At 38.6% G+C, this 26390-nt stretch overlaps 1 protein-coding gene across 5 annotated transcripts in view; it reads left to right on the top strand.

Annotated features, from left to right (window-relative positions):
• The window catches only part of LOC112554206 (ceramide glucosyltransferase-like), a 31992-nt gene extending 9738 nt beyond the window's left edge, over window positions 1-22254 (top strand). Inside the window, exons 1-11 of one of the 5 annotated variants that reach the window (XM_025221859.1) lie at window positions 3109-3252; window positions 9308-9448; window positions 15016-15128; window positions 15934-16075; window positions 16706-16808; window positions 17349-17450; window positions 18493-18608; window positions 18776-18954; window positions 19106-19192; window positions 20088-20280; window positions 20612-22254. In XM_025221859.1, coding sequence (XP_025077644.1) covers window positions 9356-9448; window positions 15016-15128; window positions 15934-16075; window positions 16706-16808; window positions 17349-17450; window positions 18493-18608; window positions 18776-18954; window positions 19106-19192; window positions 20088-20280; window positions 20612-20803 — 1320 coding nt within the window. In that variant the 5' untranslated portion in view covers window positions 3109-3252; window positions 9308-9355 and the 3' untranslated portion in view covers window positions 20804-22254. Of the gene's footprint in view, window positions 1-3106; window positions 3253-5038; window positions 5329-9307; window positions 9449-15015; window positions 15129-15933; window positions 16076-16705; window positions 16809-17348; window positions 17451-18492; window positions 18609-18775; window positions 18955-19105; window positions 19193-20087; window positions 20281-20611 lie in introns of those variants that run through there. The other 4 variants (XM_025221860.1, XM_025221858.1, XM_025221862.1 and 1 more) reach the window with 4 other exon arrangements.
• The last annotated feature ends 4136 nt before the right edge of the window (window positions 22255-26390 follow it).

The raw sequence follows: 26390 nt of genomic DNA, 5'->3' as shown, positions 1-26390 counted from the left end.
TAGAGTGCCTAAATGAATAAATCATTCCCCTCACAAGATCTGAAATCCCCAGACGAATGCCGATAACCAAGCTATTTGTCTCCATTTTTATTCCTCTTGTTATTTTATTTTTCCCTTATTATTGTATTCTATTGTCCTCTTATTGTATTAGTCTCGTTCTTATTGTGTTATTATTTTATTGTTGTAAAACACAAAGCTTTATTGCGCGCGTACACACACAACATGTGCATCCCCTACCCACTCCACTCGTCATGAGCTCATCTGTGCTTTCGTTCTCCGTGTCATCTACATCATCGTCGTCATCGCCGCGCGTCATAGTGACTCAGTAGCGGGCAGTGTCTGACTTCAGAGGAAGCGACGACTGCGGAAACACTCTTGGCCTTATCGCAGTCGACCTCGTGACCCACAGCACTGAGCCAGCTGCAGGCCTTTTTATTGGTCACGCCTTTTTCTATAAATAACCTGGCGTCACTTATGTGTGACGGTTGCGCAAAGGGGTACCCCAGCGTCCTTGACCTGAGCCTATAGTCGCCTGTGGTGTGTGTCTGCGCGGTCAAGGTCGAAATGTGACCCTGGGCTTCTGCACGGAGCCAGTTTCTTGACTGAACTATATTTCACTGTTACCTTGTTTACAGGTTGTTTTTAAGTTGCAAAAGGCTGTTTACAAGGTATGAACTGTTTAATGTTTTTTTGGATGAGTGCGTTCATAGACATCATGTTTGATAAAACGGTTTAAAGAACTTTAATGTAATGTATACATATATAGAGAGAGAGATACTAAAATCTGCTCTGAGACGCGGAGGCGGAAATAAGTCCCGTGGAATGACGGTCGTAAATGAATGGTCAGGGTTCGAACCCTTATTTATGTCGAGGTTAGCATTATGTGAGGGTAGTGCCCTCCTCTTGTCCTTTGCTGCTTTACCTTCCTCCTCCTCAGGCTCCCTTTTCTACACCAGGGTCCTTTGGGGAGTTCGTTGCATCACACAGGTATCGAACTGACCGTGCCTTCAGGTTGGTGACCCTTGCTTTTATATATGACTCGATTACACCCCAGTGTTTCTTGAGTGGATCGGGGTTGGCGTGCCGTGCAATCCACCCGTGAGAGACCTCGAACATGTAGCGGTCTCTGATATCGATCAGGGTGGGAAGAGCGGCAGAGTGCGTGGCATGGCGCCATTGACGGCGAGACCGGGTGGTGAAGTGTTGCTGATGGCCTAGCGATTGTCACCTAGGCCCTGTACATCTGGGTGGACTATTCCGAGCGGGTGTTTTAGGTACTGATTCCGAGAGAGAGAAAGAGTATTGTGTGTGTGTGTGTGACGAGATAGAGAGAGATTGGCATTGTTTATTGTTTCAATTTTTGACAAGACGAGGGTGGTGTGGTGGTTACAAATATATTCGTGATATATAGCGATTGTATAATGATATATTGATTCGTATTGATAAGGATAAGTGCAAACATGATATTGTTTGTTCGCAGGCAGGAGGATGGAGCAAAGGTAGTACACATTCCACTGTTTAAAAAATTCTGGTTAATTTATCCTAAAATACCGTACAACATGCACACAGATGCACTTCTTTAATATTACTTATGTCTACACATTAATTACATTAGCCTGATGAGTTAAGGATGTTTATCCTGGTAATGATAATGTGATGTAGCCATACAACTTCAAGCCTTTTTTTTTTTTCGTATGTCTGCTTGTTTAATCTGTTCCAAGGCACTCCGACTAACTTTAACCGGCATTTGATGCATTTAATACCTCTGATATAAAATAGATATTTACCCTTCTCGCCATGGATCGCTGTTACAAAGTTTCTGTCGATTTTATTTTTTGTTTTGTTTGTCAAAACTTGATCGTTGGCCGCCGGGAACTGGGCACGTGGGTGACAGTTATTATTTTGTGAAGCCACCCGGCTTACAAGACCTCGCGCCTGCTCTATATACTTCTGTCCATGAAGGTGTGAGACTCAATCTTGTAGAGAAGATCATTCCTAAATATTTCAGGCATATCGAGAGTTTTGTGACTTTCCAGCTCACCAACCAGTAAGTCACGGGTGTGGAAGGGTAGGGCAGGGAGGGGAAGAGGGAAGAAAGTACAGGACAGGTTTGCCTTAGAAATAGTTAAGGCCGACATGACACTTTGTCCGTACCCTAAAGAGAGGTGGGACTAGAGCTGAGTTGGGCAATGTCTGACCTGAAATCATTTGGTTTGGCCTGACCAAGGCAACCTTAAGGGAGTTCGGGGTTAGAAAGAGGGAGGGGGTGTCTGTTTTAGAGTCTACATCATGGCGTCCATAACAACCAAAGTCATTGCGTAACGGTTCGTCTCAAAGTTTTCCGAGAGTACGGAGAGAGGAGAGAGAGAGAGAGAGCAGTGCAGCAGTTTTCTGTATTTACTGCTCGTGTGGTTGCGCGTATTGATCAGTCAGCGCTCACGAGCACGGCGTGGTCAGGCGGAGCGACACCTACCCGGATAGACTACCCGCAAAACTGCCCGTCCGTGCATGCGCACGAAAACAAAATGTCTTTAACATTGTTGTTGTCATCGTTTCTGGAGAACCCGACATGACCCACACGCCTCCAGGAGTCTCCTCTCTGGACGAGAAGTAAACACCCGCTGCAGGTAGCAGTTGCAAACAACAAATGAGTGTTGACGTGTCTGGACCTGCGACTTCATGCAAGTGTTTTACCTGGTACACGGCATACGTGACTGTTGTGTCACTTGTAGGTGGCAGCACAGCTCCGTTCCAGTGTGTTGTATTAGTTCCTGGATGTTGGGTATCTAGAGCGTAACACCAGTGGTCTGGACGTCCTGTGCCTGTTATCGAACGCATAACATTAGGGTTACCTAGCGAGTAGTTAAACCTCATGTCTTGTACCAGTTCCTGGACTTTCCAAGAACCACTCGCTGAGACTGGTGACTAAAGCAGAACACGAATGCTACCTGGAGAGTACTGTTGCAGGTATAAAAGTAATACCTGTACTACCTGGAACCGTGTCTACCTCTTCAACTGGCATTTACAGCATAACGCAGCAGAACACCATGTTACTGGTATCCAGAATTTAATACCAGTGCTACCGAAGTATACTGTGCTTGGTACTTATAGCATAGCAAGAAATTATTGGACATTTAGTAGCACCTGGAGCAGAACACCTGCAGAAAATCTTTCTGAAGCGTAATTCGGGTGGCGTCTGGAGCGAACTTTCTCAAGCACAAGACTGGTATAACCTGGGAAATCGGACTTAAAGTAAGTACTTGTCTTGTTCTATAATTAACTGAGAAATTAGATTGTTTTTTCAACATTAAGATGTAAATGATTGGAATTTGAACACCAGGCGTCAACGACAGCTGAAAATGAACACAACAAAGACAATGAGCATGGCTTGGATTTAAAGGACTAGTGGGGTACAATTTTTTGCTGTTGTAAAAATAAGCTTAGTGCAAGATACTATTTCCTCAGTTCTAGGCTGCGTTATATAACAGTGGTAGATTGAAGAAAATTGTGTTAGATGTCATTCACCGCCTTCCATTCTCGAGAAACACGCCTACAGAGGAAACATGCACAGAGAAGAGGAGGAATTGGTGTTTTGCGCCGAGCCAGCAACTACAGTATATTACAGCAAAGCAGCCAGCCCTGTAACAGATGTCACGTGCAGAGAAAGATCAGCGTGCCCGAGACGAGAAATGAACTCAGGGCAGCCAACCTTGACTGTAGTGGTGACAGGCGCTAACCGTTGTTCCACTGGACCGCAGAAAGAGGTCAGGCTGATGACCTCTCATTTGTACACAGATACACGTAAATTAACAGGTGATCCCACCCGTCCCCTTGGCTGGGCCATGACGACGAAACATATCCATGTACAGTTCTGACCTGAGTGGTGTTGAGCTTGACCTGTGTGCTGTTATGTTTGTATCAAAGCAAATAGAAAACAGAATGGTGCATTGAATATACTCCTGCTATACGTATTCCTCACCTTTTATCCTCCTTCATCTAGTTAGTTCATCAAGACAGTCTTGAGAGTCCACAACCATCTAACCGCCAAGTCCGAAAGAAGTCTCATTTCAAAGTTACGACCACAGCATGTCTTTGATTGGGTGAAAAGTTCACGCGCGTGCGTGCACATTAATTGTACACACGTCTTGGACCTCTGACCTTCTGATGTCTTTTTCCCCCTTAATATAGTTTTATTTATTGTCATCGTATGGAAATAGTGCTGCCGCCATCTTACAACGACTTTCATTTCTCGTGCACGGATGCAGCTCCCATTACCCTAACCCCCAACCCCCAAGGTGTCCAGCCCCCTCGGATGTTGTTTGACCTCGGGGCATCTTTGCGTCAGCGATTGATGGCCGCGGCCTGGGACTAGTGCGCAGCGCCGCAAGACCTCGGAGGGAGCGCCGCTCTTTGTAATCACTCACGCGCCCGTCCTAGCTTGACCTTTGACTTACTCGATCGTCTAACATCTTTTGTGTCAGCTTCGTCACTTTCTAGTTTTGGCGAGAGGGACTTTTCACATTTCAATGTGTACCTTTCGATTAAAGTAGGACTTTTTCTTTCTTTCTGAATATTCTTTCTTGCCTTTTTAAGAACCTTCATTTCTTGGCTCAGTGTCAATTTTTCACAGTTGTCAAATCGACGCTCAGCCACCATTGAAAAATGTTCTTGTTGACCACGACCCATTGTCGAACCCCTAGAGATCGTTTGATCCGTGCACTGTAAGACACGTCTGGACAGAATCGTCTGCAGAAGTAAACAAATCCTCCATTCTGGTGCTCACGATTTGGTAAAAAATATCTATAATCATAAATTCAATCTATTCAACAAACCTGCAGAAGTTCGATACACTTAAACACGATTGAAAGCTTAATATTTGAAATTTATTACAAGTCTACGACCTTCCGTTTTCTTGGCTCATTCTGTACATGTGTACCTGCACCAAACGCGGGCGAAGAATAAAGACCTCCAGTGTTGGTTTTTTTTCGGGGGTGGGGGTGGCAGAACATGTAGGTCAGGTCTGTCCACTCAGTTATGCTCTTTATGTGCATGGAGAGAAAGGGTGGGTACGAGCGGGTGGGTATGTGTTGCCGAGGGTGGTGTGAGGTAATCGTCTTGCTCCGAAGCGTCGTGCGCGAACGGATTTCGTCACGACGCGCTAAAGTGGCTCTCGGACAGGTGCCAGGCAACCACCCGTCAGGTGGAGGCCAGTAAGCCAAGAAACAAGGGCTCGTCACCCCTGCTGGGTCGTTGTAGTTGGAGGTGCCGGGGTTGGAATGGTAGTGGTAGGATTAGGACCTGACCTCCTGTGACAGAGATATGTAAAAGGTGAGCCTCCAGCTGACATGCGTTGCTGGCAATAATCTTCTCCTGCCTGTCGGGGGAGACAATAGAACTAGCTGGGTTTTTTTTTTTTTTTTATATATATATTTTTTTTTTTTTGGCTTCTTGTGACCTCGAGCTTGTAGCGCTGACTCCATTGCCGTAGCTAACGTATGACAAACAGTAATGAAGAACCCCAAAAATAATAATACAGTAATACATTCCTTGTTAGCCGTTTTTCACATCCTTCCTTGCTCGTCTTTATCATGATACTCTTACTTCTTGTTATTTGCTTTCTCTTTGCGTTTTCTGTGCTTCTTTTCGTTCATCGTTTGTACTGTTGTTTAGTTCATGTGTTATTTGCTTTCCGGTCCCTCGTATCCTGTCCATGTCTCGTTCTTGTTTTTAGGCGCTAAGAGCATGCTCCTTAGGAGTGTGAGTATCCGCTTTACAAATTTTGCAATTATTATTACTATTTCTACTCTGTAAATTCTCAGTTGTGTGCGATGCATTTGGAAGGGGAGAAAATTCACAAACCCAACAGTCTTTGAGCCATTTGCCTCGGTATTACTGTGTGTCTTTGTTGTAGCTTGTTAAATACTTATTATTTTAATTTTAGTTTTCTTTAAGTTATTCCTAAATATGTAAGATATCATTAAAATGCTGGATTGGAAAAGGTTGCGCACACAAACCTTGCATTTCAGACTTGGAGCTCAGGTTTATCAGGTCTCTGGTTTGGGACACCGGCACATGGACACGGATCGTGATTTCCCTCCCCGCCCCACAATTGCCATGGAGAGTGTGGCATCTTTAGACATAACAACGATTCCTTTTGCACCAATATTCCCTTTTTCTGCCTCAACCAGCCATTAAACGACATTGCTTTGGGCGCCTTCCTGAAAACTTGTAACTACAAAGCAATCTAGTAGTTCGACAGGTGCGGGAGGATTCGGTGCTTTATTATTTTTTTTTTCCCCATCCCTGTTTCCTTAAAATGCATCCATTAAATTCAGAAGCAGTGCGGTGCATGCCTGTCGCGAGCGATGGCTTGATCTGATGATGGACGCAATCAGCCTGAGGCCATTCCTGCCTTTTCTCGCGCTAGTCACGTGCCGTCAGTAAAACACCCCAGGGTCGATTTTTATTCGTGAAGCTGAGTAAGACCACAAGGGTAGCCCCCACCCCACCCCACCTGACCCCCTTATGCCCCATAAACTCGGTTTGTGTCACAGAGCATGGCAGGGTATGTCACACTAGGTCGGGAGTTCCACCGTTTCTCAACCGTGTCGGAAAGCTACAAGGTCAAATGACACAAGCGTGACATGTTGGCGAGCCACTGATCCATCTCGACAATAAGTAAAAGGATATGTCAGAAATCCCAACGTTTGGAAACACTCGACTGGAATATAGAAGCACGTCTCACAGAAGCTCTATTAAATACTTTTTTTTAATAAGTCAGCGATAAGTTTAGCTAAATCCAAGTTCAGTAAGTTTTTTCCAGAACCGCCATTGTCATTGATAAATTGTATTATATACAACCCTACCCCATACCCAAACCCACGCACTCACACTTATACACATACGCATGCAAACACAATGTTGTCAGCAGCCAAGAAGAAGATAAAGAAAATTTCCCTCAGAGACAGAAGGAATGAAATATTCAAATGAGAAAAAGGTTCGATCGGTGCTGAACCGGGGACCCTTTTCATGCATGCCTGATCGCCGAGCTTCCGCTGATGTGGAGAGAATATCGATCTGTTGTTATTGCCTCTTGTTTTTCCTCTCTTCCGAGAGACCCTCGGTTTCTACGGTCACGGGGTGCCCAATCTTTCTGTGTCCTGTCGGAGGTGGAGGTGCGAGTTCCAGTGGCAGAGAGACAATCAAAACTGGCTCGCAAACATGATTTTGTCATCAATTAAACATGAAGGACCTTTTACACGATATGTTGAGAGGCGTTTTATAACAAAAACCATGTTACAACCTTGTGAAACTGTGGTTTAAGTTGCAGTTATGTGACTGGTGGAGGGATGGGGTGAAGTGGGAAACTCGATTTTTCGGTGAATGAAAATTTCCTTCATTACTGACGTGCATGAAAATGCCCATTGGACGTATTTCGGTTTATCTAGTAACAATTCTAGGTACTTCCATGTGCAGGAGAGATATATTAATGCTGATGCAAGCCGTCTCAGAGATTTGCACTTGTGCAAAACAGGCGAGGAAATGCCGACCAGAATGAGGGTCCAACACAATAGAAAGATAAATTCCTGTCCCGGAACTTGCCAGTAACAGGCAGGCTGGCACTTTGGTATAACCAGTGGTGAATTTGCTGATGCAGACACACTTTCACTCTCGCGCACACATTAAAGTAGGCATGAATGGATATTCATGCATTGCCACGCACACACACAGTAATCAAGAAATGTATGCTTTACAGAAAGCATAGATCCAAAAATTGAAGAACAACTATCTTAAATATTAATAAATATCTCAGTTTGAATCTCTTTCTGTGTAAGACAAAGAGAGACAATGATGATAATGATAGCGAGACTTCCCTTTTTTTTTTTCTTTTTGCCAACATTAGTGATGCCATGCATGCAGTTCCCTGTTGCTCTACTCCTTATCCTCCACAGTGTATGAAGAAGAGCAGATGTAATGCAACCAGACCTGTATTATCAAGAATTTGACAGTTTTTTTTTTTATTGTTATCATTTCCACATAACAGTGCAGCTTAGCTTTCCTGTTTGCTTTCTTTTTATATACTTTTTGTTGTTAAAATGCCAGTTGCAGTTTTCACCTATGACACATGAATTCAACTATTAGACAATGCACTTTTCAAGTTCCTTAAAAAAAAATAGCTTTTGGAAGGTTAAAGTGTGAGACCTAAAGGCTGCAGGCATGTTAATGTGGTACAGATTACAATGTTAACTAACAATCTCATTATGGTTTTGTGACTTATTATTATTTGCTCATAGTCTTGTCCTACCAGTATTTATAAGGCCACCACCCTCAGTATGTTTTGTGATTGTGGTTTTTTTCCCAGTCATTTTCAAGCTAACTCCAAACATTCATTAATGTCAAACACATTTGATGCAGCAATTTCAGTAGTCCCTTTAGATTAAAGACTGATTATGTTGATGGTGTGATCATTCTCACAGAATTAATCAGTTCAGTATATCTTGTGTGTATTCAAAATTAATCTTTTTTTTTTCTTTGGCTGCAAAGCATCTTACAAGACAATAGCCCAACTGTTGGATTTTTTTTTGATGGACATCACAGAAAAAATGCAATGTAGCAAATTTGAGCCTAGAGATGAAGTGGCTATTACACTTAATGTTAGCCATGAGATTATGTAATTTACTCTCTATCTGCTAAATACACTATAAACCACTTAAGACATCTCATGCGTCAGATGCATTTGCTTTATAAGTATATCTTGTGAAGCGTATAGCTTCTAAATGTATAGCTTCTAAACTGCTATGTTTTACATTGTGTGAATCACAGATAAGATGGGCACAGTCTGTTTTAGTGGCGACTGTGGTAATAACATACTATGTTAGTGTTACATTTTTTTTTTAAACTGAAGAACTATAGTCATATAGCAAAAACAAATGAAGAACCAGATTTTATTTAATGCTCAGCAGTACTTTTTTATATCAGACTGTGTCCTTTGCTGTGATATTGCTATTTCAACAAGAGATAAACTACCCAATTTCAATGGCCTTACATTTTAATTTTGATGAGAGGAGTGTAAATGGCAGTGGTGACATCAATGGCTGTTCTGCTTGTAAACATATGTATGTATGGGGGCAGGGATGTTATTGTATGTATGCTTGTATCAACTTGGCATAAAATTTCACAGCCATAATGTGCAGAAGCAGACAATGGACATGTTTGCATATAGGACATTTGAAGACATCAAAGCTCACACAATACCAATCACTTTTCAACATTTCTTGAAATGCTTGTGCAAAACACAATTGTGCAGATATTGGTAAGACTGTGAGGTGGTGCCTCAAGCGCCATCTAGCACATCATGTCCACCAGTTGCCAGTCCCTCTCAGAGACACTTCACAGTCTGATATACCATGGACCTCCAGCTCAGATAGTCCCTACAGCATCAAGACAGGTACTTACAGCCTTCTTGTACTGCACTAGAGTGGCTTATCAAGCTGAGTTCTTTCCACATCCTCTTCTGTCTTTACTCTAGATCACCAAACAAGATTAGTAGGTGATATTACTGTTCTAACAGACGTTCATGTTTTAAACAAAATTTATTTTTGACATTTTTCCTTCTCTAAAGTTCATGTTAAAAAGCAGTGTAATGAATTTAACATGCCACATATGGCATTGTGGCAAATGCTATAAAATATATATTGGAATCTTAACAGTGATAAAATGTATTGTCAACTTTTGTATACTAGAGTAATATTTCATTGAAATCCATATTCATAATGAATTCACTGTAAAGATATAATTTACTCATTTCCTTGTTCTTTCTTTTTCAAACAATTCCAGTGTGTTAAAATATCTCTAGTTGTATTATCATAGGCTTTTTCTACTCATTACAAACACATATTATATTCCACTTCTCCACAAGCTTTGCTGATTTATTGACCCTTTCAGCCATGTGAAGAACAGTTTCTGTCATTCCATATCTTTGCCTTTTTTCCTTTGTGCTCCTCTTTTTCTGAAAGAGAATCTATCCCCTGTATGCACTTTACCTTCTCTTCTATTCAATTCTTTCTCTTTCTGTTATTATAACAGCTCTGTTTGCGCTAAATATTTCATGTATCCTGTGATGTCATTGTAGTTCTTTTCGAAGTGAACAAGCTAGTTTATGCATTCAAGATACAGTGTAGCTTTTTAAAGATAACAGGGTGGGTTTTTTAAATTCCTTTTGTAAACTTTGTGACAAGAAATATAGGGTATCCTAAGTGACAGAAAACACGACCTATCACAAATGGTTACCTTCATTAAAAGTGTGCTTTGTAAGCTTTTATATGGTTATACTCTCTTCCTCTTCCACTGTTTGCTTTGGATTAGGCAAGATACATTTTTGACAGCAGTGCCCACATTATTGCTGCAATGCATATTGCACATTGTTTGAACAGATTCATTTTTTGAGAATACTGTTTGTATCTGTTAGCCACGATCATGCTTGATATTTGTTCAGAAAATTTATTTTCCTAGCCCTTGTCTGCTTATCTGTTTCACTTTTTTGATGCTACTTTCTCTAGCTGACCTGTGCTGTTCTTTGCACTTGGGCACTGTTAATTACTGACTTTAGTACTGTTTTTATTAATTAAAAAAAACTAAATGTTTATGTTCTTTATGACTAAAAATGTAATTGCTATTCTTTTGCCTGTACATGTGCAGTTTTCTATTCTGTAATCTCTATATGTGCCACAGTTTGCATTATGTTCTTTAAACAAATTTTATTATCTCTGTAAATGTTGTTTAATATCCAGTCAGACTGCTTTATTTCAATATTTCATGTGATTTTGATCAATTGTTTTCAAAGATCTTGATTCATACAGTTTTGTGTTGGATAATTAACTTTTTCCTTATTTGCATTAAATATATCTTGTGAAATCTATGTAAGCAGTAAACGGATGCCATAACCAGGTACCTGTAACCTTCAACACAATTTTACAAATTGATTCTTCCAACATTCCTATTACCTTACCATCCGTCCAAATCTTTATTTTCTTCTATCCATCATTTCTTCCATCTACGATAAATAATGTTTTTCTATGATGCACTTTGTTCCTTCTGATCTTTCAATAATAATACCACTCAGTTTTGGGGTGTGGATTTTCCTGTTGCTGTAGTTATGAAGCAAGGATAAGTCTTTACCCCAGGGCGAAAAGGGGGAAGATCAAAGGTAAGCATCTTGCATCCTTTAAGAAGTGGTGTTAAAACCCTGCAGATATTGCTTTATACAGTGAATCCTCCTTGTTAAGACCCATGAAAATCAGGTCGCAACCAAGAGTGGTCTTAGTAGTGCTTTCATTCCACAAATATTTCAAACATCAGATTCAAATTCTTTTATTTAAATGTTGAAAATGAAGCTCTTATAAATATATCAGTATGCTTTTCTTTATCTTTTTTCCTTACTCATTTATTCCGCTAATGTCGCGCTTGAGTGAAGATGTATGTGGGTTGGGGAGGAATAACAGCATGCAGGTAAGACCGTGGTAAGACTAAGAGCGACGGATCTGTACACGTGCACAACGGTAGACACAATTAACTATTCATATTTTCAAACCTGATTTCTACAAAAGAAAGTCATTGATTTATTCAGAGAGCACAAACAGACGGTCACTAGAATAATATTTATAAACACGTGATTTCTCAAAAACGTCGTTTAAAGTCGAAATAGAGCGCAATATGTATAGGTCATAAGTCGGGTTGAGGATGTACTAGAGATGGCGTTAAATAACAAAATAGAGATCGTACATGGAAAGTTTCACAGTGTTATTTTACCCTAGACAGCCTTTATAATTAAGACCCCATAGGATAAAGCAACATGCAGAGTCTGGACACTACAAAAATAACAGTTAAGACGCTTGCCCTCGATTTCTACGTCCTACTTATCCTTGCTTCATGACTATATCTAGTCATTGATGGCTTACCAATAAACATTCTGAGCTTTGCTTCTCATTATGGAACATTCTTCTATCTTGATGTGCCATGTGTGCCAGCTGTTGGGTTGTAGGAAAAGTCACGACGCATTTTTGAAAAAGATGGCGATTAATTATAGTTCATTTTTGGAACTACTTAGAGTCATTCGCATCTATATGCCATTGTGTCATCTGACAGCTGACATTTGTAGCTTCAATCTAAAAGTAAAGCTGGGCGATTTGGTTGAGTTTTGGGATTTTACAAGAAGTTAAAGATGTAAGATCAGGCTGTTCATTTTCGCCATATCTTACTGTTTTTCTTCATTAAAGGGAAGAACGCGCGTGAAGCTTGTGAAAAATTGCATAAAGCTTAGGGTCACACAGCTCTACAAGAACGCTAGCTAGTGCCAACGATGATTCAAGAAGTTTCGTTCAGACGCTTTCGATCTGAACAGATATAAATGTTTAGAGTCTCTGATGTGAGGATGCTCCTCCGTCATGGAGACTCAGCTCACCGAGGTTGATGACGTCACAACAAAGCCATTGGTCGAGTCAGACCCACGTGACACGACAGAGAGATTGCAGAAACAATGAGCATTCATCACACAAACGTTTACGACCACCTGAGTGAGATGGGATATGTAAGCAGACGCGATAGTTGGGTTCATTTAACGGCGCGTGTAAACATCTGCAATGTGATCCTTATTTTGAAGCGACTGATAACCGATGATGAGTGGACTATAGCTGTTTACGTCAAGAGCAGACATTCTTCAGAGGAAGATTATGCTCTCTCTCGTGGTTTTTTTTTTTTTTTTTTTTTTTGGTTTTTGGTTTTTTGGGGTTTTTTTTTCCCCGACTCCTCTCAAGGAACCAAACTCACCCAGAAACGGGCATGGCGTCGTGTTCCGTCACGACAACGTAAAACCACTCACAAGTTTGTTAAAAACTATTGGAGGACGATGAGGAACTAAGGTTTTGGCCAGGGGTGTGGGCAAAAAAAAGATTTTAGTAAAGTAGTGGAGGAGGAGGGGGGGGGGGGAATGAGCCTTCAAAGAATCCATAGCATAGAGTTAAGATCTAGAGCTTGTAATCTATTCTAGCTTTGACTGGCACCCAATGAAGAGAGTGAAGAAGTGGCATGACATGTTCACATTTACAAGTTTGGAAAACGAGATGAGCAGCTGAGTTCAGTATTCTGAAGCTTATCAATGAGGTACTGTGGACAGCCAGCAAGAAGAGGGTTGCAGTAGTCTGGTAGTCAGCAGACATTATGTAACCTAAGTCACATGTTGAAGTAACAAAAGGAACATCAGCATCACCCCCAAACAGAGACAGGCAGAAGGGTAAACTCTGGCTCTCCTTTTTGAAAAAAATAAAGGGTTTGATTTTTCGTCATGTAGTTTTAACTTATTGTGGGTTATCCATAGTCTAATATCAGAAATACAATCTTGGATGTTCTGGATAGCAATGTGTGTCTGACAAGGAGAACAGCTAGTATGAGTTTCGTCCGCAAGAGTGAGATTAAATTAGAGAAGTGGCTTCATATGTTCCGACACCCACCGTACTTACCTGACCTAGTGGTGCCAGACTTAGACTTTTTTTGGCTCTCATCAAAGCTTCTTGCGTGGTATAATGTTCCTTTCGATGAGATGGTAAATCAGCACCTTCTTCAGCTTTTCCCTGATAAAGACATGTCCTTCTACCAATGAGAAATTATGAAGCTTGCTGAAAGATGGCAAAAGGTTGTCAAACAAAATGGGAAATATATCACTGATTGATTTTTTCTTTATATTATTAAACACCTTTAGAAAAACAGAGAAAAATACATCATGACTTTTCCCACAACCGAATAAATTGTTACTTGTGTTCAGATCTTTAATTTAAAAACCCAACTGTGTATTACATGGATCATGTTTGTTATATTTTGACATTTGACCTTTTAATTTTTCCATTCTTATAGTAGAAGTGATTAAAAATTGTGTATATAATGTGCATTTTTTCTGTGTTCTGAAATAAATTCTCCACGCTGTTTGTGAATGTAAATTATCAAAATAACATGGAATAAAATATGCAGATTATTTGCACACTTTTATTGTATTCAGAAATTACTGATATACTTCATTTTAGAAAAGAAAATGATGCAACAGCAATAGTTTATTAGTTTTACAGTGCAGATGAGCTTTGTTTTTCCCTCTGGCATAGAAAGTGTAACAGAAGTATTGGTTTACAAAGGTCGGAGATATCACTCTAAATCAAGTTTTTGTCTCTAATCCATTTATTTTTAGTCCTTTGAGTACATTTATTGTCTTATAATGCATTTCTGTATATTTAAGGGAAAACACCCAGACCAGAATATAGATTAAGGTGGCTGAAATGGATATTGAAAGCATACTCAGTACATTTAGCATGCTTTGATGTTCAGGTAAATAATGATTTGCGAGAAAAAATTACGTCAACGAGAAGAGTATGCCCTTGATGCCACTGCAGAAGAATTTTTACAATGACATTTAATGCTTGAAATTTAAAGTTTTGTGACAGAAATTACGGTGTCAGTGGAAGGTCAATGGTGGTATAGACCAGGTCTTCCAGCTCTGTGTGGTTGTGCAATGCTAGCTAATATGCTATGCTTAGAGAGAAAATATTTTTTAAGTGTCTGCGCTACTTGTTTGTTTTTGTCTTCTTTTAAGGTTTATGCAATCTACTAATGTTTCTCAAACATTCTTATCTTTTTTTAAAGTCTGAATGGTGACTTGATACTATGCAGTACAAAGATGAAACAGTTTGTATGCCTAATTGGCATGTTCTTACAGCTTTAATTAATACTCCTATAACATCCAGTGTGATATTTAATATTTTCTATAAAACTATGAAAATTCAACATTTTGTATTATATTAATAATAATTGTAGAGCACTGTGAAGGTGAGTTCAATGTGTGTGCATGAAAGACTTCAAATAAACTGACAGTCATATGCAAAGAAACACAAGCATCAGCAAACAGATGACACTGTGACAAACAGAGTCTTGGATTACCTTCAGAAGGTGTACATTTCCAACTTCTGATTGTTGCAGATGAACCTGTTTGATGAGCAAGGTGTGTCATATCTGCTGCTGGTCCTTGGGGTCTTCAATTTGATGATGTATGTGATGTCCTTCACCTTCATCTTGATCTCTCTTTTCTATGGGTATGTTCTTTATCTTCTTATTAGTGTTTCACATTTAGTGTATTTCACAGGTGTCTTTGTCATCAGTGAATTTTGTATAATTGTTAACCTGCCCTCTTTCATCACCTGTGAGTTTGGGTTTTTTTTTGATTGGGTTTTTTTTTTTTTTTTTTTTTTTTGCCATTTAAAGGGCTAGTGGGTGCAAATTTTCAGTTCTCAAAATATTTGCAAACCATCAACAAAAGGTCAACAACACAAACATGAGGATCATACATGAGTATCGTGACATAGAGTAGGATAGTTAGTGGGAGAAATGAGATCATATTTTGCTAGTCAGATCTGTGTGCAGATGTGATGACCTCTTTCTGTGCATGCAATGTTTGTAAGTGTTTATCATGGAAATGGAGGAGCAGTATTCTCCCCTGAACTTCACCCAGTCATTAGACAAAATTTGCACCGCACTAGTCCTTTAAACCATCTTTATTATTTCAACTTCCTGTTTCTGGATATGCATTGGCCAGCTTTTATGATTTTCTTTGTTACCTTTGTACATGTTCACTGAACAGATACCATGTCAGAAATATTATCCACCTCCTTTGTCCTATATCTTTCAAACCAATCACCTATTTTTATCTTTTTAATATTGTCAGCTGGGTGAAAGAAAAAAGTATCTTCAGCTGTCCTCATTCATTTAGGCATCATGAGTTATCGTTAATATATCTGTGACTTTATCTTGTCTCTAAACATTGTTCAGGCAAGCTTCTTATATTGATTTGTTTAAAGTCATATATATTGATTTAATAGCGTTTTTTTTTAAATCAAACAGGAAGTTGTACCTACACAAAAAGGTTGATCCTGATGTTCTGGGAGATGATGTGCCAGGGGTATCCATCGTCAAGCCGTTAATGGGCATAGATCCTTTACTTGAGACCAATTTAGAGAGTCATTTTACCCTTAAATATCCTAAGGTAATGTATTGCAAAAGTTATATTATGTATTAACTGGATCTTAGTTTTTCAAATGATTTGCTAGAAATCATTCATATTTGGTATTCTCTAGACAACAATTTTGTATGTTATGTTGTGTGCGTCCATGTCTGTGTGTGTGTCTTTTTTAAATAAAGCACTGTGAGCCTGTCCACAGGATGTGGTGCTATGTGAATTCACTGTATTATTCATTAATTGTATTCATTGTGTTAATGGCTACATTTCAACTGTACACTGTGTGTGTATTATAATGGCACTGCAACAAAGATAGTGGGTTTTTGCACTGCAGCTTCATGTGTACTGTACAATAACTTGCTGACATTATAATAACTTCTTATGGAATAATGAAAATATTATTCAGAAACGCCACCATTGTATCAGGATGTACATTTACATAGCAAAATTTAAGTACAAATGATTTTGCATGGGATCAGAAATCGATTTACTGGGGATTATTGGATATAGATAGGTAGAATGTGGATAAAAGATTAAAAAAATTTAACTTGAATGATAATTTTTTTTTTTTATATAAGGAATCCCCATCAGTAGGGTGTAAAACTAGCTTCATGCTTTCATAATACAACTGCTGAACACATTTTTTTTCTCCTCCAGTTTGAATTGCTGTTGTGTTTCCATGATGACCAGGACCCAGCTATCAACATCGTGAATAGGCTTCAGCAAAAATACCCCAAAGTTGAGGCCAGACTCTTTTTCCGTAAGTTCGCATTTATGATAATGTCGATAAAATTCCATCAAATTATTTTTTAGTGAAGGTATTTTGTTAATAATTTTTTCATGTTATCATTGCTTTTTGCTGCTAAAACATCCACCAAGTGCTTTTTTTAAAGCAATGAGCTTTACTTTATTAAATGGTGCACCAATATTTTTTCAAAACTTTAGCAAACCACCTCTCTCACCTTGAAAGACAGTTCCCTTCAGACATAAACAAGCATAGAAAGAGGCTAAATCAATGATCTAATGCTAAAGATTAGTTCATTTAACTAACCTATGTGTGTGGACGTGTGGCAGACTGTGAATATAGTCAGATCACGTGAGAAACAGATGGTGTTAATACATGTGTTGGACAAACTGTGTGAAACTAGGAGAAACCATGAACATAGAACAAGACTATGATTAAAAGTTTTAATGTAGAGCAAACTGTATTAATACTGGACAAATTCTGCGAATAGACTTCTCAGAGCTGTTTTGTATTTTGATGCCAAATATTTCCTATGTGCTTTCATGTAACCCTCAGATGGGAGAGAAGATATCATAAACCCTATGGTGCAGAATATGGTGCAAGGTTACGAGGCAGCACAGTATGAGTATGTGTGGATCAGCTCCAGCCGCATCCTGGGTATGCTGTGAATAGCAGTGATAACTGAGTAACTGTAAATGTAACAATGCTTTTTTTTTTTCTTACAGAGTATGCAAGAGTCACAAGTCAGGCCACTAAATATTCTGTTACAAGAGACAAGAGAGGACTATTAGTAAAGTAAAACCTCTCCTCTCTATTAAGACTTGCTAGAATACACCAAAATCAGGTCTTAACTGAAATGGGTTTTAATAGGGAGATCAGCCAGCTTTTATTCCACAAACCACAACTTCAAACACCAGTACAGGGGCAGTTAAGACAAAAGTTAAGGTTTTGAGTATCAGGGTAATGAGTAAATATAAGTGATAGCAAGGAAAATACATAATGAAGCTGCTTTATTGATCAACAGGAAAAGAAAAAAAATTAAAACATATTGGGAGTTACAGTTTTCCCTTTCATGTACTCAAGAGGTGTGTGTGTGTCAAAATAGTCATAGGATACAATGTTAGTTATGAGTGTGATTTTTTTTTTTTCTCTTCAAACCACTTTTCTGGTTGTGAGAGAGTCATAGAATGTGATACTGACTACAAGCTTATAAATTATGCTTTTAAGTTATTACTAGTAAATTTTAAAAAATCTAGGATTCAACATTTTTAATAAAATTTTTCCCGTGAGTTAAATCAGCTGATCCTAAAAAACACATTATACAATGATCAGAGGCTCTTGGATGTCATGCTGATCACGAAATAGAAAATTAGAGTGGAAGTGAAATGCATATGAATTTAAAAGTGACACATGTCACCTGTAAAGCTTTCATTTGTTGCTTCTGTGTTCATTATAGCTGTTTCAGTGTCAGAATTTTCAGATCCAGTTTTTAGGACTGCCCATCATACTTGCAATAAAGATAGTACAAAGAAAGCAAAAGAGAGGGACTGTAATGTAATTTAGCAATGTATTAGAGATAATCACGCTTTGTACTTTTGTATCTAGAGTACTGTGATAGATAACTTTGTATCAGCTGTATCTGTGCTCTACCAACAACAGCATTATCTTTATTTATCTTTGTTTCTGATGATGTTTGCAGCATCCACAGAGATCTTACAGGATATGGTTGTTAAACTGCAACAGCCAAATGTGGCCCTTGTGCATCAGATGCCTTTTTATATCCACACAAGTAACTTTGCCAGCATTGTCGAGAAGGTACCATCCAGTGTTTACTATTGCATAATCTGCAAGCATCATAATTTCTGATGCCACCAGATTTCAAAATGCTGTCTACCTCCTGAAATCAAGGCAGTTATTTGTGTAAATTGTGCTTTATTTTCTGAACTGCTGTCCCACATTTTTTTTTTTCTGCTTGATGGCAGGTGTACTTTGGCTGTGCTTTGGCAAGGTATTATCTGGCCTTCAACGTGCTGGGGATGTGTTGTGTCACAGGCATGTCCTATGTTTTTAAGAAATCCATCTTGGAGCAGCAGAAGGGTTTAGGCTGGTATGGGCAATATCTAGCTGAAGACTTTTTCCTCACAAAAGCTATGCATGAAAGGTCAGTATCACATGTCAGAGATTTGTATGTATTTGTGGATTTGTGGGGAGGGGGTTATTTTTTTTTTTAAAGTGATTGAACTCTTTTATTATTTGCCTTTCTTTTTATGACTGAGACAAATAAATTGTGATAAATCTCCATTCATTTACAGAGGCCACAAATTTGTAGTATCTGCTTTTCCTGCACAACAGAATGTTAGTTCCACATCAGTTGAGAGCTTTGTTGGCCGGATGGTCAGGTGAGAACCTCTTTCTAACGCTGTTCTGTTCTGGTATTCTTATAAAGCAAACATCCTAAAAGGAAAATCAACTAAAACATTATTTGTGCAGCAAGCGACAGTTTATACTTCATGTTTTAGGAGAAATCGAATGGGCCCCTTTTAAAATGCATATGTTGTAACAATTTATTTGGATTTGCCTTAAGCTGACGGTCGTGGGGTAGTCCCCTGTTTTCTTGCATGTGTGTGTGTGTACGCGTATATTTTTCTCCAATCATTTTTTTTCTCTTCTCTCATTTTCGTCTGCATGTGATTAAACTTCCTATTTGTACCATTCATTTTGTCTTTGATGTAGTCTACGTCCATTAGTTCAAAAGGTTCGGTAGGTACGTCATGTCCCACCTGAGCAAGTAGGTGTGTAGTTTGTGCTGGCTGTGTGAGCGGTTTTGCGAGTGTGCATCCAGCGACACTGGGGGCGATCCACAACACTGACAATTTTCCTGGCACATAAATATGCATTATGTAAATATATGACAGAAAAGGGATGCAACATAGTATTGGTTTAAGTGTAGTTTGAATTTTTTTTTTAAATAATAAATGTCAGAATTATCATTATACCCCACATCTCCTGAAAACTGTTCTGGAATGGAGATACTCAAGCTTCAGTTTTACTACATGAGTGCTATTTGAAACATCCACACAAAGATAAAAGAAGAAGATAAATGTAGCTGAGGCTTCAAATTTACACTCTGAAAGATTTGCATTTTCCATACCGGCGAAGGTGGAGGTAGGAATGAAGTTTGGCCTTTTATTGTACATCAAAGATTTTACTTTTGTAATATTGCTGAATTTACTATTAAAATTGATATTAGCATCATTGTGTTGGAAATCTGACTGCTCATCATGTCAAATGCAGGTGGTTACGTCTTCGTCTGAACATGCTAACTGTGGTGGCCAGCATCCTAGAGCCGCTGTCAGATTGCTTCCCATTGGGCATCACATCTGGGTGTCTCTTGTACCACTTCTTCAGCATTGACCCAGTTATCTTTTTCTGTTGCCACGTTTGTGTGTGGATTGTCATTGATTACATTCAGCTTTGCAATGTCCAGGTAGGGATAATCATTGGTTACATTTATATGTAAAACTTCTTATTAAGCTGACATCCATAGTATACCCCAAGCAAAGCTTCTTTCATTCAGATTGTTGTAGTCCGTTGTCAGTTATTAAGATTTTGAATTATCTTTCTTTCAGATTTCATGTACCCCTAACCCTTTTCTATTATTTTATGTAACTGAATTAACCTGTCCTTGTGCATCTTTTGATCATCAGACTTTGCTGTTGTTGTTGTTCTCGCCTTTCCAACCCTTGCTTCTTGTTGATATTGCTTCTCTGTGCATGAACTTGTAAATCTCCTTGACTCTTCCATGAAATCTTTTCCAGAATGGACCTTTACCATTTGGGAAGCTGAAGTTTCTAGCTGCATGGTTCACACGGGAACTGCTGTCAACATTTGTCTTCTTAAAAGCTGTTGTTAACCCACATCGCATCAAATGGGGCAAGCACACATACTATGTACACATGGGTGGACACACCGAGGTGGAGAGACATTCACATGCTTCCCAGGACTTGTGATACTTAGCTGTTGCTAGTGAACTTTAATTACAGAAGCCGGAAATAAATGTGTCCTGTTCTCAGTTGTGGCAATGTCTGTCTCTGCCTAAACAGGATCTCATTCTGGACTGTTCATGCAGGATTTGGAATCAAAGATGGTTGTGATGGTTGATCGGAAGCCAGCCCGTCTAAAATCCCTGGCTGAAAAACATTGTTCTCAGATGCACTCAAGCAGACAACCTCCAGAACAGATCATGTGTTTTCAGAATTGTGTGCAACAAACAATCAGTCTGTAAGAGTTGCGTTTCATGAAACTGAGAAGTGGGGCAGCAGATGATCTGAATGGAGCCAAAACAGTGATGCATTTTATACCAGCAATAAATATTACAGATGATTATGATGCCCTAAATATTGTGATGCATAATACTGTGAAAAGAGTTTCTGCTACATCATCTTGTGATAGACCAGTGAAGAGAGGGACCAGCCTTTAAAATGTTTTTGCAGTTGTATGTGATCTTCTGAGGACAAAGAACTGCTGAGACATAGTATGGCAAACCAAAGATCAGGTGACTTTTTTTAAAGTTTCTTTGTGATGTAAGGGGTAATGATGGTGAGTGAAACCTGCTGATGGTGTCAAGCAATTCTTCCACTCTCATCCCACCACCCCACCTCCTGTCTATACTCTCCACCCACCAAGGCCACCTAATGACTTTTGACTGCCTATTTCCAACTGTACCTCAGCTGAGAGCTTTTTGCTTGTTTATGTTTTTGTTGTTTTTGTCCTGATGATCAACTAAAAAGAAGGGCAAAATTAGAACCATTGTTGTTAAGATGGATGGTTTGTTTGTTGTTTTGGATGCAGCTACCTAAACCACTTTATGCATGTGTTTGATCCTCCATGCGTGTTTGACAGTTCATGAACAAGCACTTTGAACATATCAGTAAAGTTCTCCTTATGCATTTATCATAAGCATATCGTACAGGTATATCTGTTCACGGGACATTTTGTTGAGTTCTTACAAATAGCTTGTACAAGGGAGCATCAGCTAAAAGCTTAAATCGAAGCAGACTGTAATCAGCTGTAGCTTATGTTAAGCCTGTATACTGTAACAAGCAGTAACTGAAGGTGACAGCATGCATCTTGTAAGGTGCACCACATAGTATCATCAACTTGACTATCAACTTGACTATAGCCACCCTACAGCAAGTTTTTAATAAAAGATGAGCTTTTACATTCAGAAGACAAACACATTGAAAATCTGCAGCAAATGAGAATTCATTTTGCGGTAATGGGTGTCTTCACTGCAGCAAATTTATGAGGGGAGCAGAAGTTTTAAAAATGGCATGGCTTCTGTCGGGCACTAGCAGCACATGATAAGAACAATTTTGATGTAGAGAGATCTGAGCACACATTAGATGGCCAGAATGTTTTCATTGAACAAAACAGATATTATGAAGAAAATGACTGATTGCTATACAGTCAAATCTCCCTACTATGCCACCTACCGGGACCGAGCAAAAGTGGCATAGTAGCGAGAGTGGCATAGTAGAGAGGGTTCGTAAAAACGGCTTCATTTGTTCAAGTTACCCGTCAGTCCAAAGCAGGGGTGGGCAATTAATTTTCCCAAGGGGCCGCATGAGAAATTGGGATGGTTTTAGAGGGCCGGACTAATATAGTTAACTCAGTTTTACCTAATACTGTATGTATAGTATATATACTGGCGGGCGGCCGGTCAGAGACAGGAGTCCTTTCCCAGGTCTGGTCCAAAGCTCTCAAGAATCGTCGGCTTCGCTAGCTGTCTCCTCTCATTCTCCCCCTCACCTCTTCATCCTCCACCCCTTCCAACCACATCCGCGCACCTGCATCCTGTCGCTAGTCGACCCCCTCACACCTTCCCTCTGTCACGTGGCTGTCACCCGGCCAGCAACCACCACCCCCCACCCCCCACATTGCCAGCCTCCACCCTCCCTGTGTGCGTGCTATGTTCCATCCCACCTAACTGCGATGTCCCACACTACCGTACAGTATAATAATCGAGCACTGCGCGGAATTTTACAACTTGTGTCTTTTAACAGTCACAAAAAAGTGGCATAGTAGCGAGAGTCTGGGGTGGCATAGTAAATTTTTTTTTACATTGAATTTATAGTCGGGACCGAGCAAAAGTGGCATAATACCGAGAGTGGCATAGTAGAGGGGTGGCATAGTAGGGAGATTTGACTGTACTGCAAAATTAAATAAAATAAGGTTTTGATTTGACTGCCTCACACAAATTGTCAGCACAAATTGGGATTTAATGTTTTAAGTGAATTTTAGCCTCCATAATTCTGACTCTTAGTGTCTATGTCGATAATTCTGACAGTCTAACCATTATCTTTATGTTTGATCCCAAGTTTTTATACCTTGCATTTGATAAGCTCCAGTCATTCATTTTGCCAGTTCATGCCAAATGCCTATAAAAAAGTAATTTGATATGGATAGCAGAGGAACAAAGATTTTTTTTTTAAATTAAGAAATTAGTAAAGATATTTTAGTCAAAGTATCAGTATATTGGGTGAAAGCTCAAAGCTACAGAAAACAAATTGACTAGTGTTTTATTATAGAATAAACTTTTATTAACTTTATCATTCGAAGACTTAGTTTGAAAAAAATGGATAAAGCTGCATAACGCTTTTATCAAAAATTAAAATTGTCATTAGTGAGGCGGCTGTTATATTTCATACTTTCAGTACGAAAGCTATTCTCATTGTATTCTACAACACATAGGCTGTTGCTGAAAGACATCCCCTCACACAGACTCCCAAAAAAAATAGTTTCTATCTCACATATGAATTCATGTAAGTAAAAATGTGATAGCTGTATAAAGTTTCCGAAATGCATCTTCTCATTCTTACAATGAATGCAATGCATGGGGTTTTAGAAAACCTGTTAAGGACCAGCTAGTGCACTGTGTGCTCCATAAAAGCATGCCGAATAACAATAAAAATTGTGGGTTATACTTTTATCCAAGAAGGCATGTGGTAGATACTGGATAAATACAGATGCAAATTACACATGATGATAAATCATGACAAGTAAAAACTGCGTCTTTTTACGTTGCACAATTTGTGCAGTAACAGATATTTCAAGTGGTTTCAGACAATTATTAAATGCTTACAAAATTGGATTATCACAGAATTCATTCAGGAAGAGTAGGGACAAGGACTTATAACAAAACTAATTATTATAAGTTTGTTGATTGTGCCTTTAACTTTTGCGACAGCAAGTTTAAACAAATATAATTTTCTTGCAAACATTGTTGCTTAGATAATTAAAAGAAAATTTGTCATTGGTTTAGGGATTGACAACAAAGAATGTGTATTGTTCACAAGATTTCAGAGTTACTGCTGTATTTGATCCTGAGTTCTCCATCCAAAGCATTTCCAATACCAGCACCTTAGCAGAATCATATTTTTCAGGCAGCTGTTTTATGGTTGTAATAAATGTGCACACATTGTACGTAAGACAGTTGTGTCATGGGTCAGTAATGGTCTCATCACAGCATCAGAGCAGAGGAGGTTTACAAAGAAAAGCACCACTATATTGGTTTGCTTCTTTTCAATTAAATTTTGTGACCTTTTTGAGTACTTACATGCAGATGCATAATACCCTTTGTGTTTTCATCAATAATACCATAGCAGTTTGAATTAAGTTATTGATTTAGTCTGGTAAATGACTTATTCTGGAGTGGATTTTGTGATTCTTTTGCCAATTACTATAATTTCAGAAAGGTTTTTTTTTCTTGTATGTTAAGATTTTTTTTCACAAGTGTAGACACCAGCTTTTTTAAAAGCTTTCCTGCTGTCAAATAGTAATGATGCCAAATATAGTTTTGTTTTGTTTTTTTTAAATTCAGACTAAGATTTTTGGAAAAATTTAATGACATTTGCATATTTATTGTAAACATATACAAATACATGAAAATATAGTGTAAAAAAAGAAGGGAAATCTCTCTTCGATTTGATCTTGTCTATTTGAACTGTAAGTCTTCAAAGATATTTTACTTGACATTAATTTTTTAATCTGCATTCCTTTTTTAGCTGTGACATTCCCTTTGCATGTGTGCTATCTGTGAAAATTATCACCCTTTTAACTGAACCAGTGAATGCTTAGTATAGCTGTCTTTAAGAGCTTGTTTCATGTAGGAACTTACTGTAACCCTATCGCCTCCAAGACAAGCATTAATTCCGTTTTTAAAGCCTTGCATTCCGATACAAAATATTTAGAATTGCCTCGAGATTCCTTTCAATACTTGCTTGGAGTAAAATCCCAAACAGTCCCGCATGCCCTTTTTTCTTTTGGTTAAAGACAATAATCTTTTACTATGAGTGGGGGGGTATTTTTTGGATCTTCTGTTTGCTGTGTTTTATTTACTTGGGAAGTTCACTAGTTACAAGTGTAGAAGCTTACAGTACTTTTTTTTTCTTATGCATAACTAATGTCTTAGCGATATGTGTTTTAAAAAGTGACTATACTGTATGGCTACAGTGTATAGATTAAGGTGTCAGTAAAATTACGCTTAATTTTTATTGATAAAATTATATAAGTAGTGGATTTCCTTTAAAGATAAAGCTTGTGAGGCTGATACTGATTTTTTAACTCATGGGTTTGGACGCTCGCTTTGGTTGTGTTATTTTTATTGTGGCTGTCTTCATGCCCTCCTCCCCTGAAATAAATCTCATATACTTGTTGTGTTGATTACAGAAAGTTTTGATTCTAAAAGCTGTTTTATATTTGTTTTTGAATGTAAAAGAAAATGTCTCTCCCCACCCACCCACCTTCACCAAAACAAACAATTTACTGCAGCAGAATAGAATAGATTTGACAGAATATAATTTATCTTAGAAGTGTTTGATCAACATAAAATAAATGTAAAATCCACACTTTTGGATATAGAAATGTTACTTAATTGAATTTTTATATGATTGTTGGCTGTCAGCAGCTCCAATTCAAGCTGTATTTATCATCCACTATAATTTAATAAGACTGCAAAAGTAGCTGTAATTTCAATTGGCCATTATATTTGGGCTATAATGTTAATGTTCCATATGCTAGTAGTTTGTTTACTGTAATTGTTACCAAATATTTCATTTGCATATCAACATAAATACTTTATTTGTTTGCAGAATTTTTTTTCATATGTAGATCATATTTGTCTCAGTAAGGGCCAGCTCATAGATATAAATGCACAGTGTCATTTTCATTTGATAATTACTGAAATGTATTGGCAGTATCTACTTATCCTTTACCAACATATGCAAACACTTGAGAAGATCTAAGAAAATAAGGGCAAAGTGTTTGGCTTCCTACCTGCATATAGTAAAAATTCAAAAGATTAGCCTGTCAGTTAAATCTGAGTGATTCTGTCCCGTCCAATCTGCGACTTGTGAATACCTACCACATGCAACACAGTAACAGGAGAAAAGTTTAACAATGGCCACCTCAAAAAAAAAATTATACTTATTTATAAGACAAATCCTGTAAAAGTTCTACATGGCATGTGCTATTATACATATTTGCTTCAAAAGTATTGTGCATCTCTAGCTACAGAAACCAGCTAGACTGCAGCAT

The sequence above is a fragment of the Pomacea canaliculata genome, linkage group LG13 (genome assembly GCF_003073045.1).
Source record: "Pomacea canaliculata isolate SZHN2017 linkage group LG13, ASM307304v1, whole genome shotgun sequence".
Lineage (NCBI taxonomy): Eukaryota > Metazoa > Mollusca > Gastropoda > Architaenioglossa > Ampullariidae > Pomacea > Pomacea canaliculata.
This window is presented reverse-complemented; position numbering and strand designations above follow the sequence as displayed.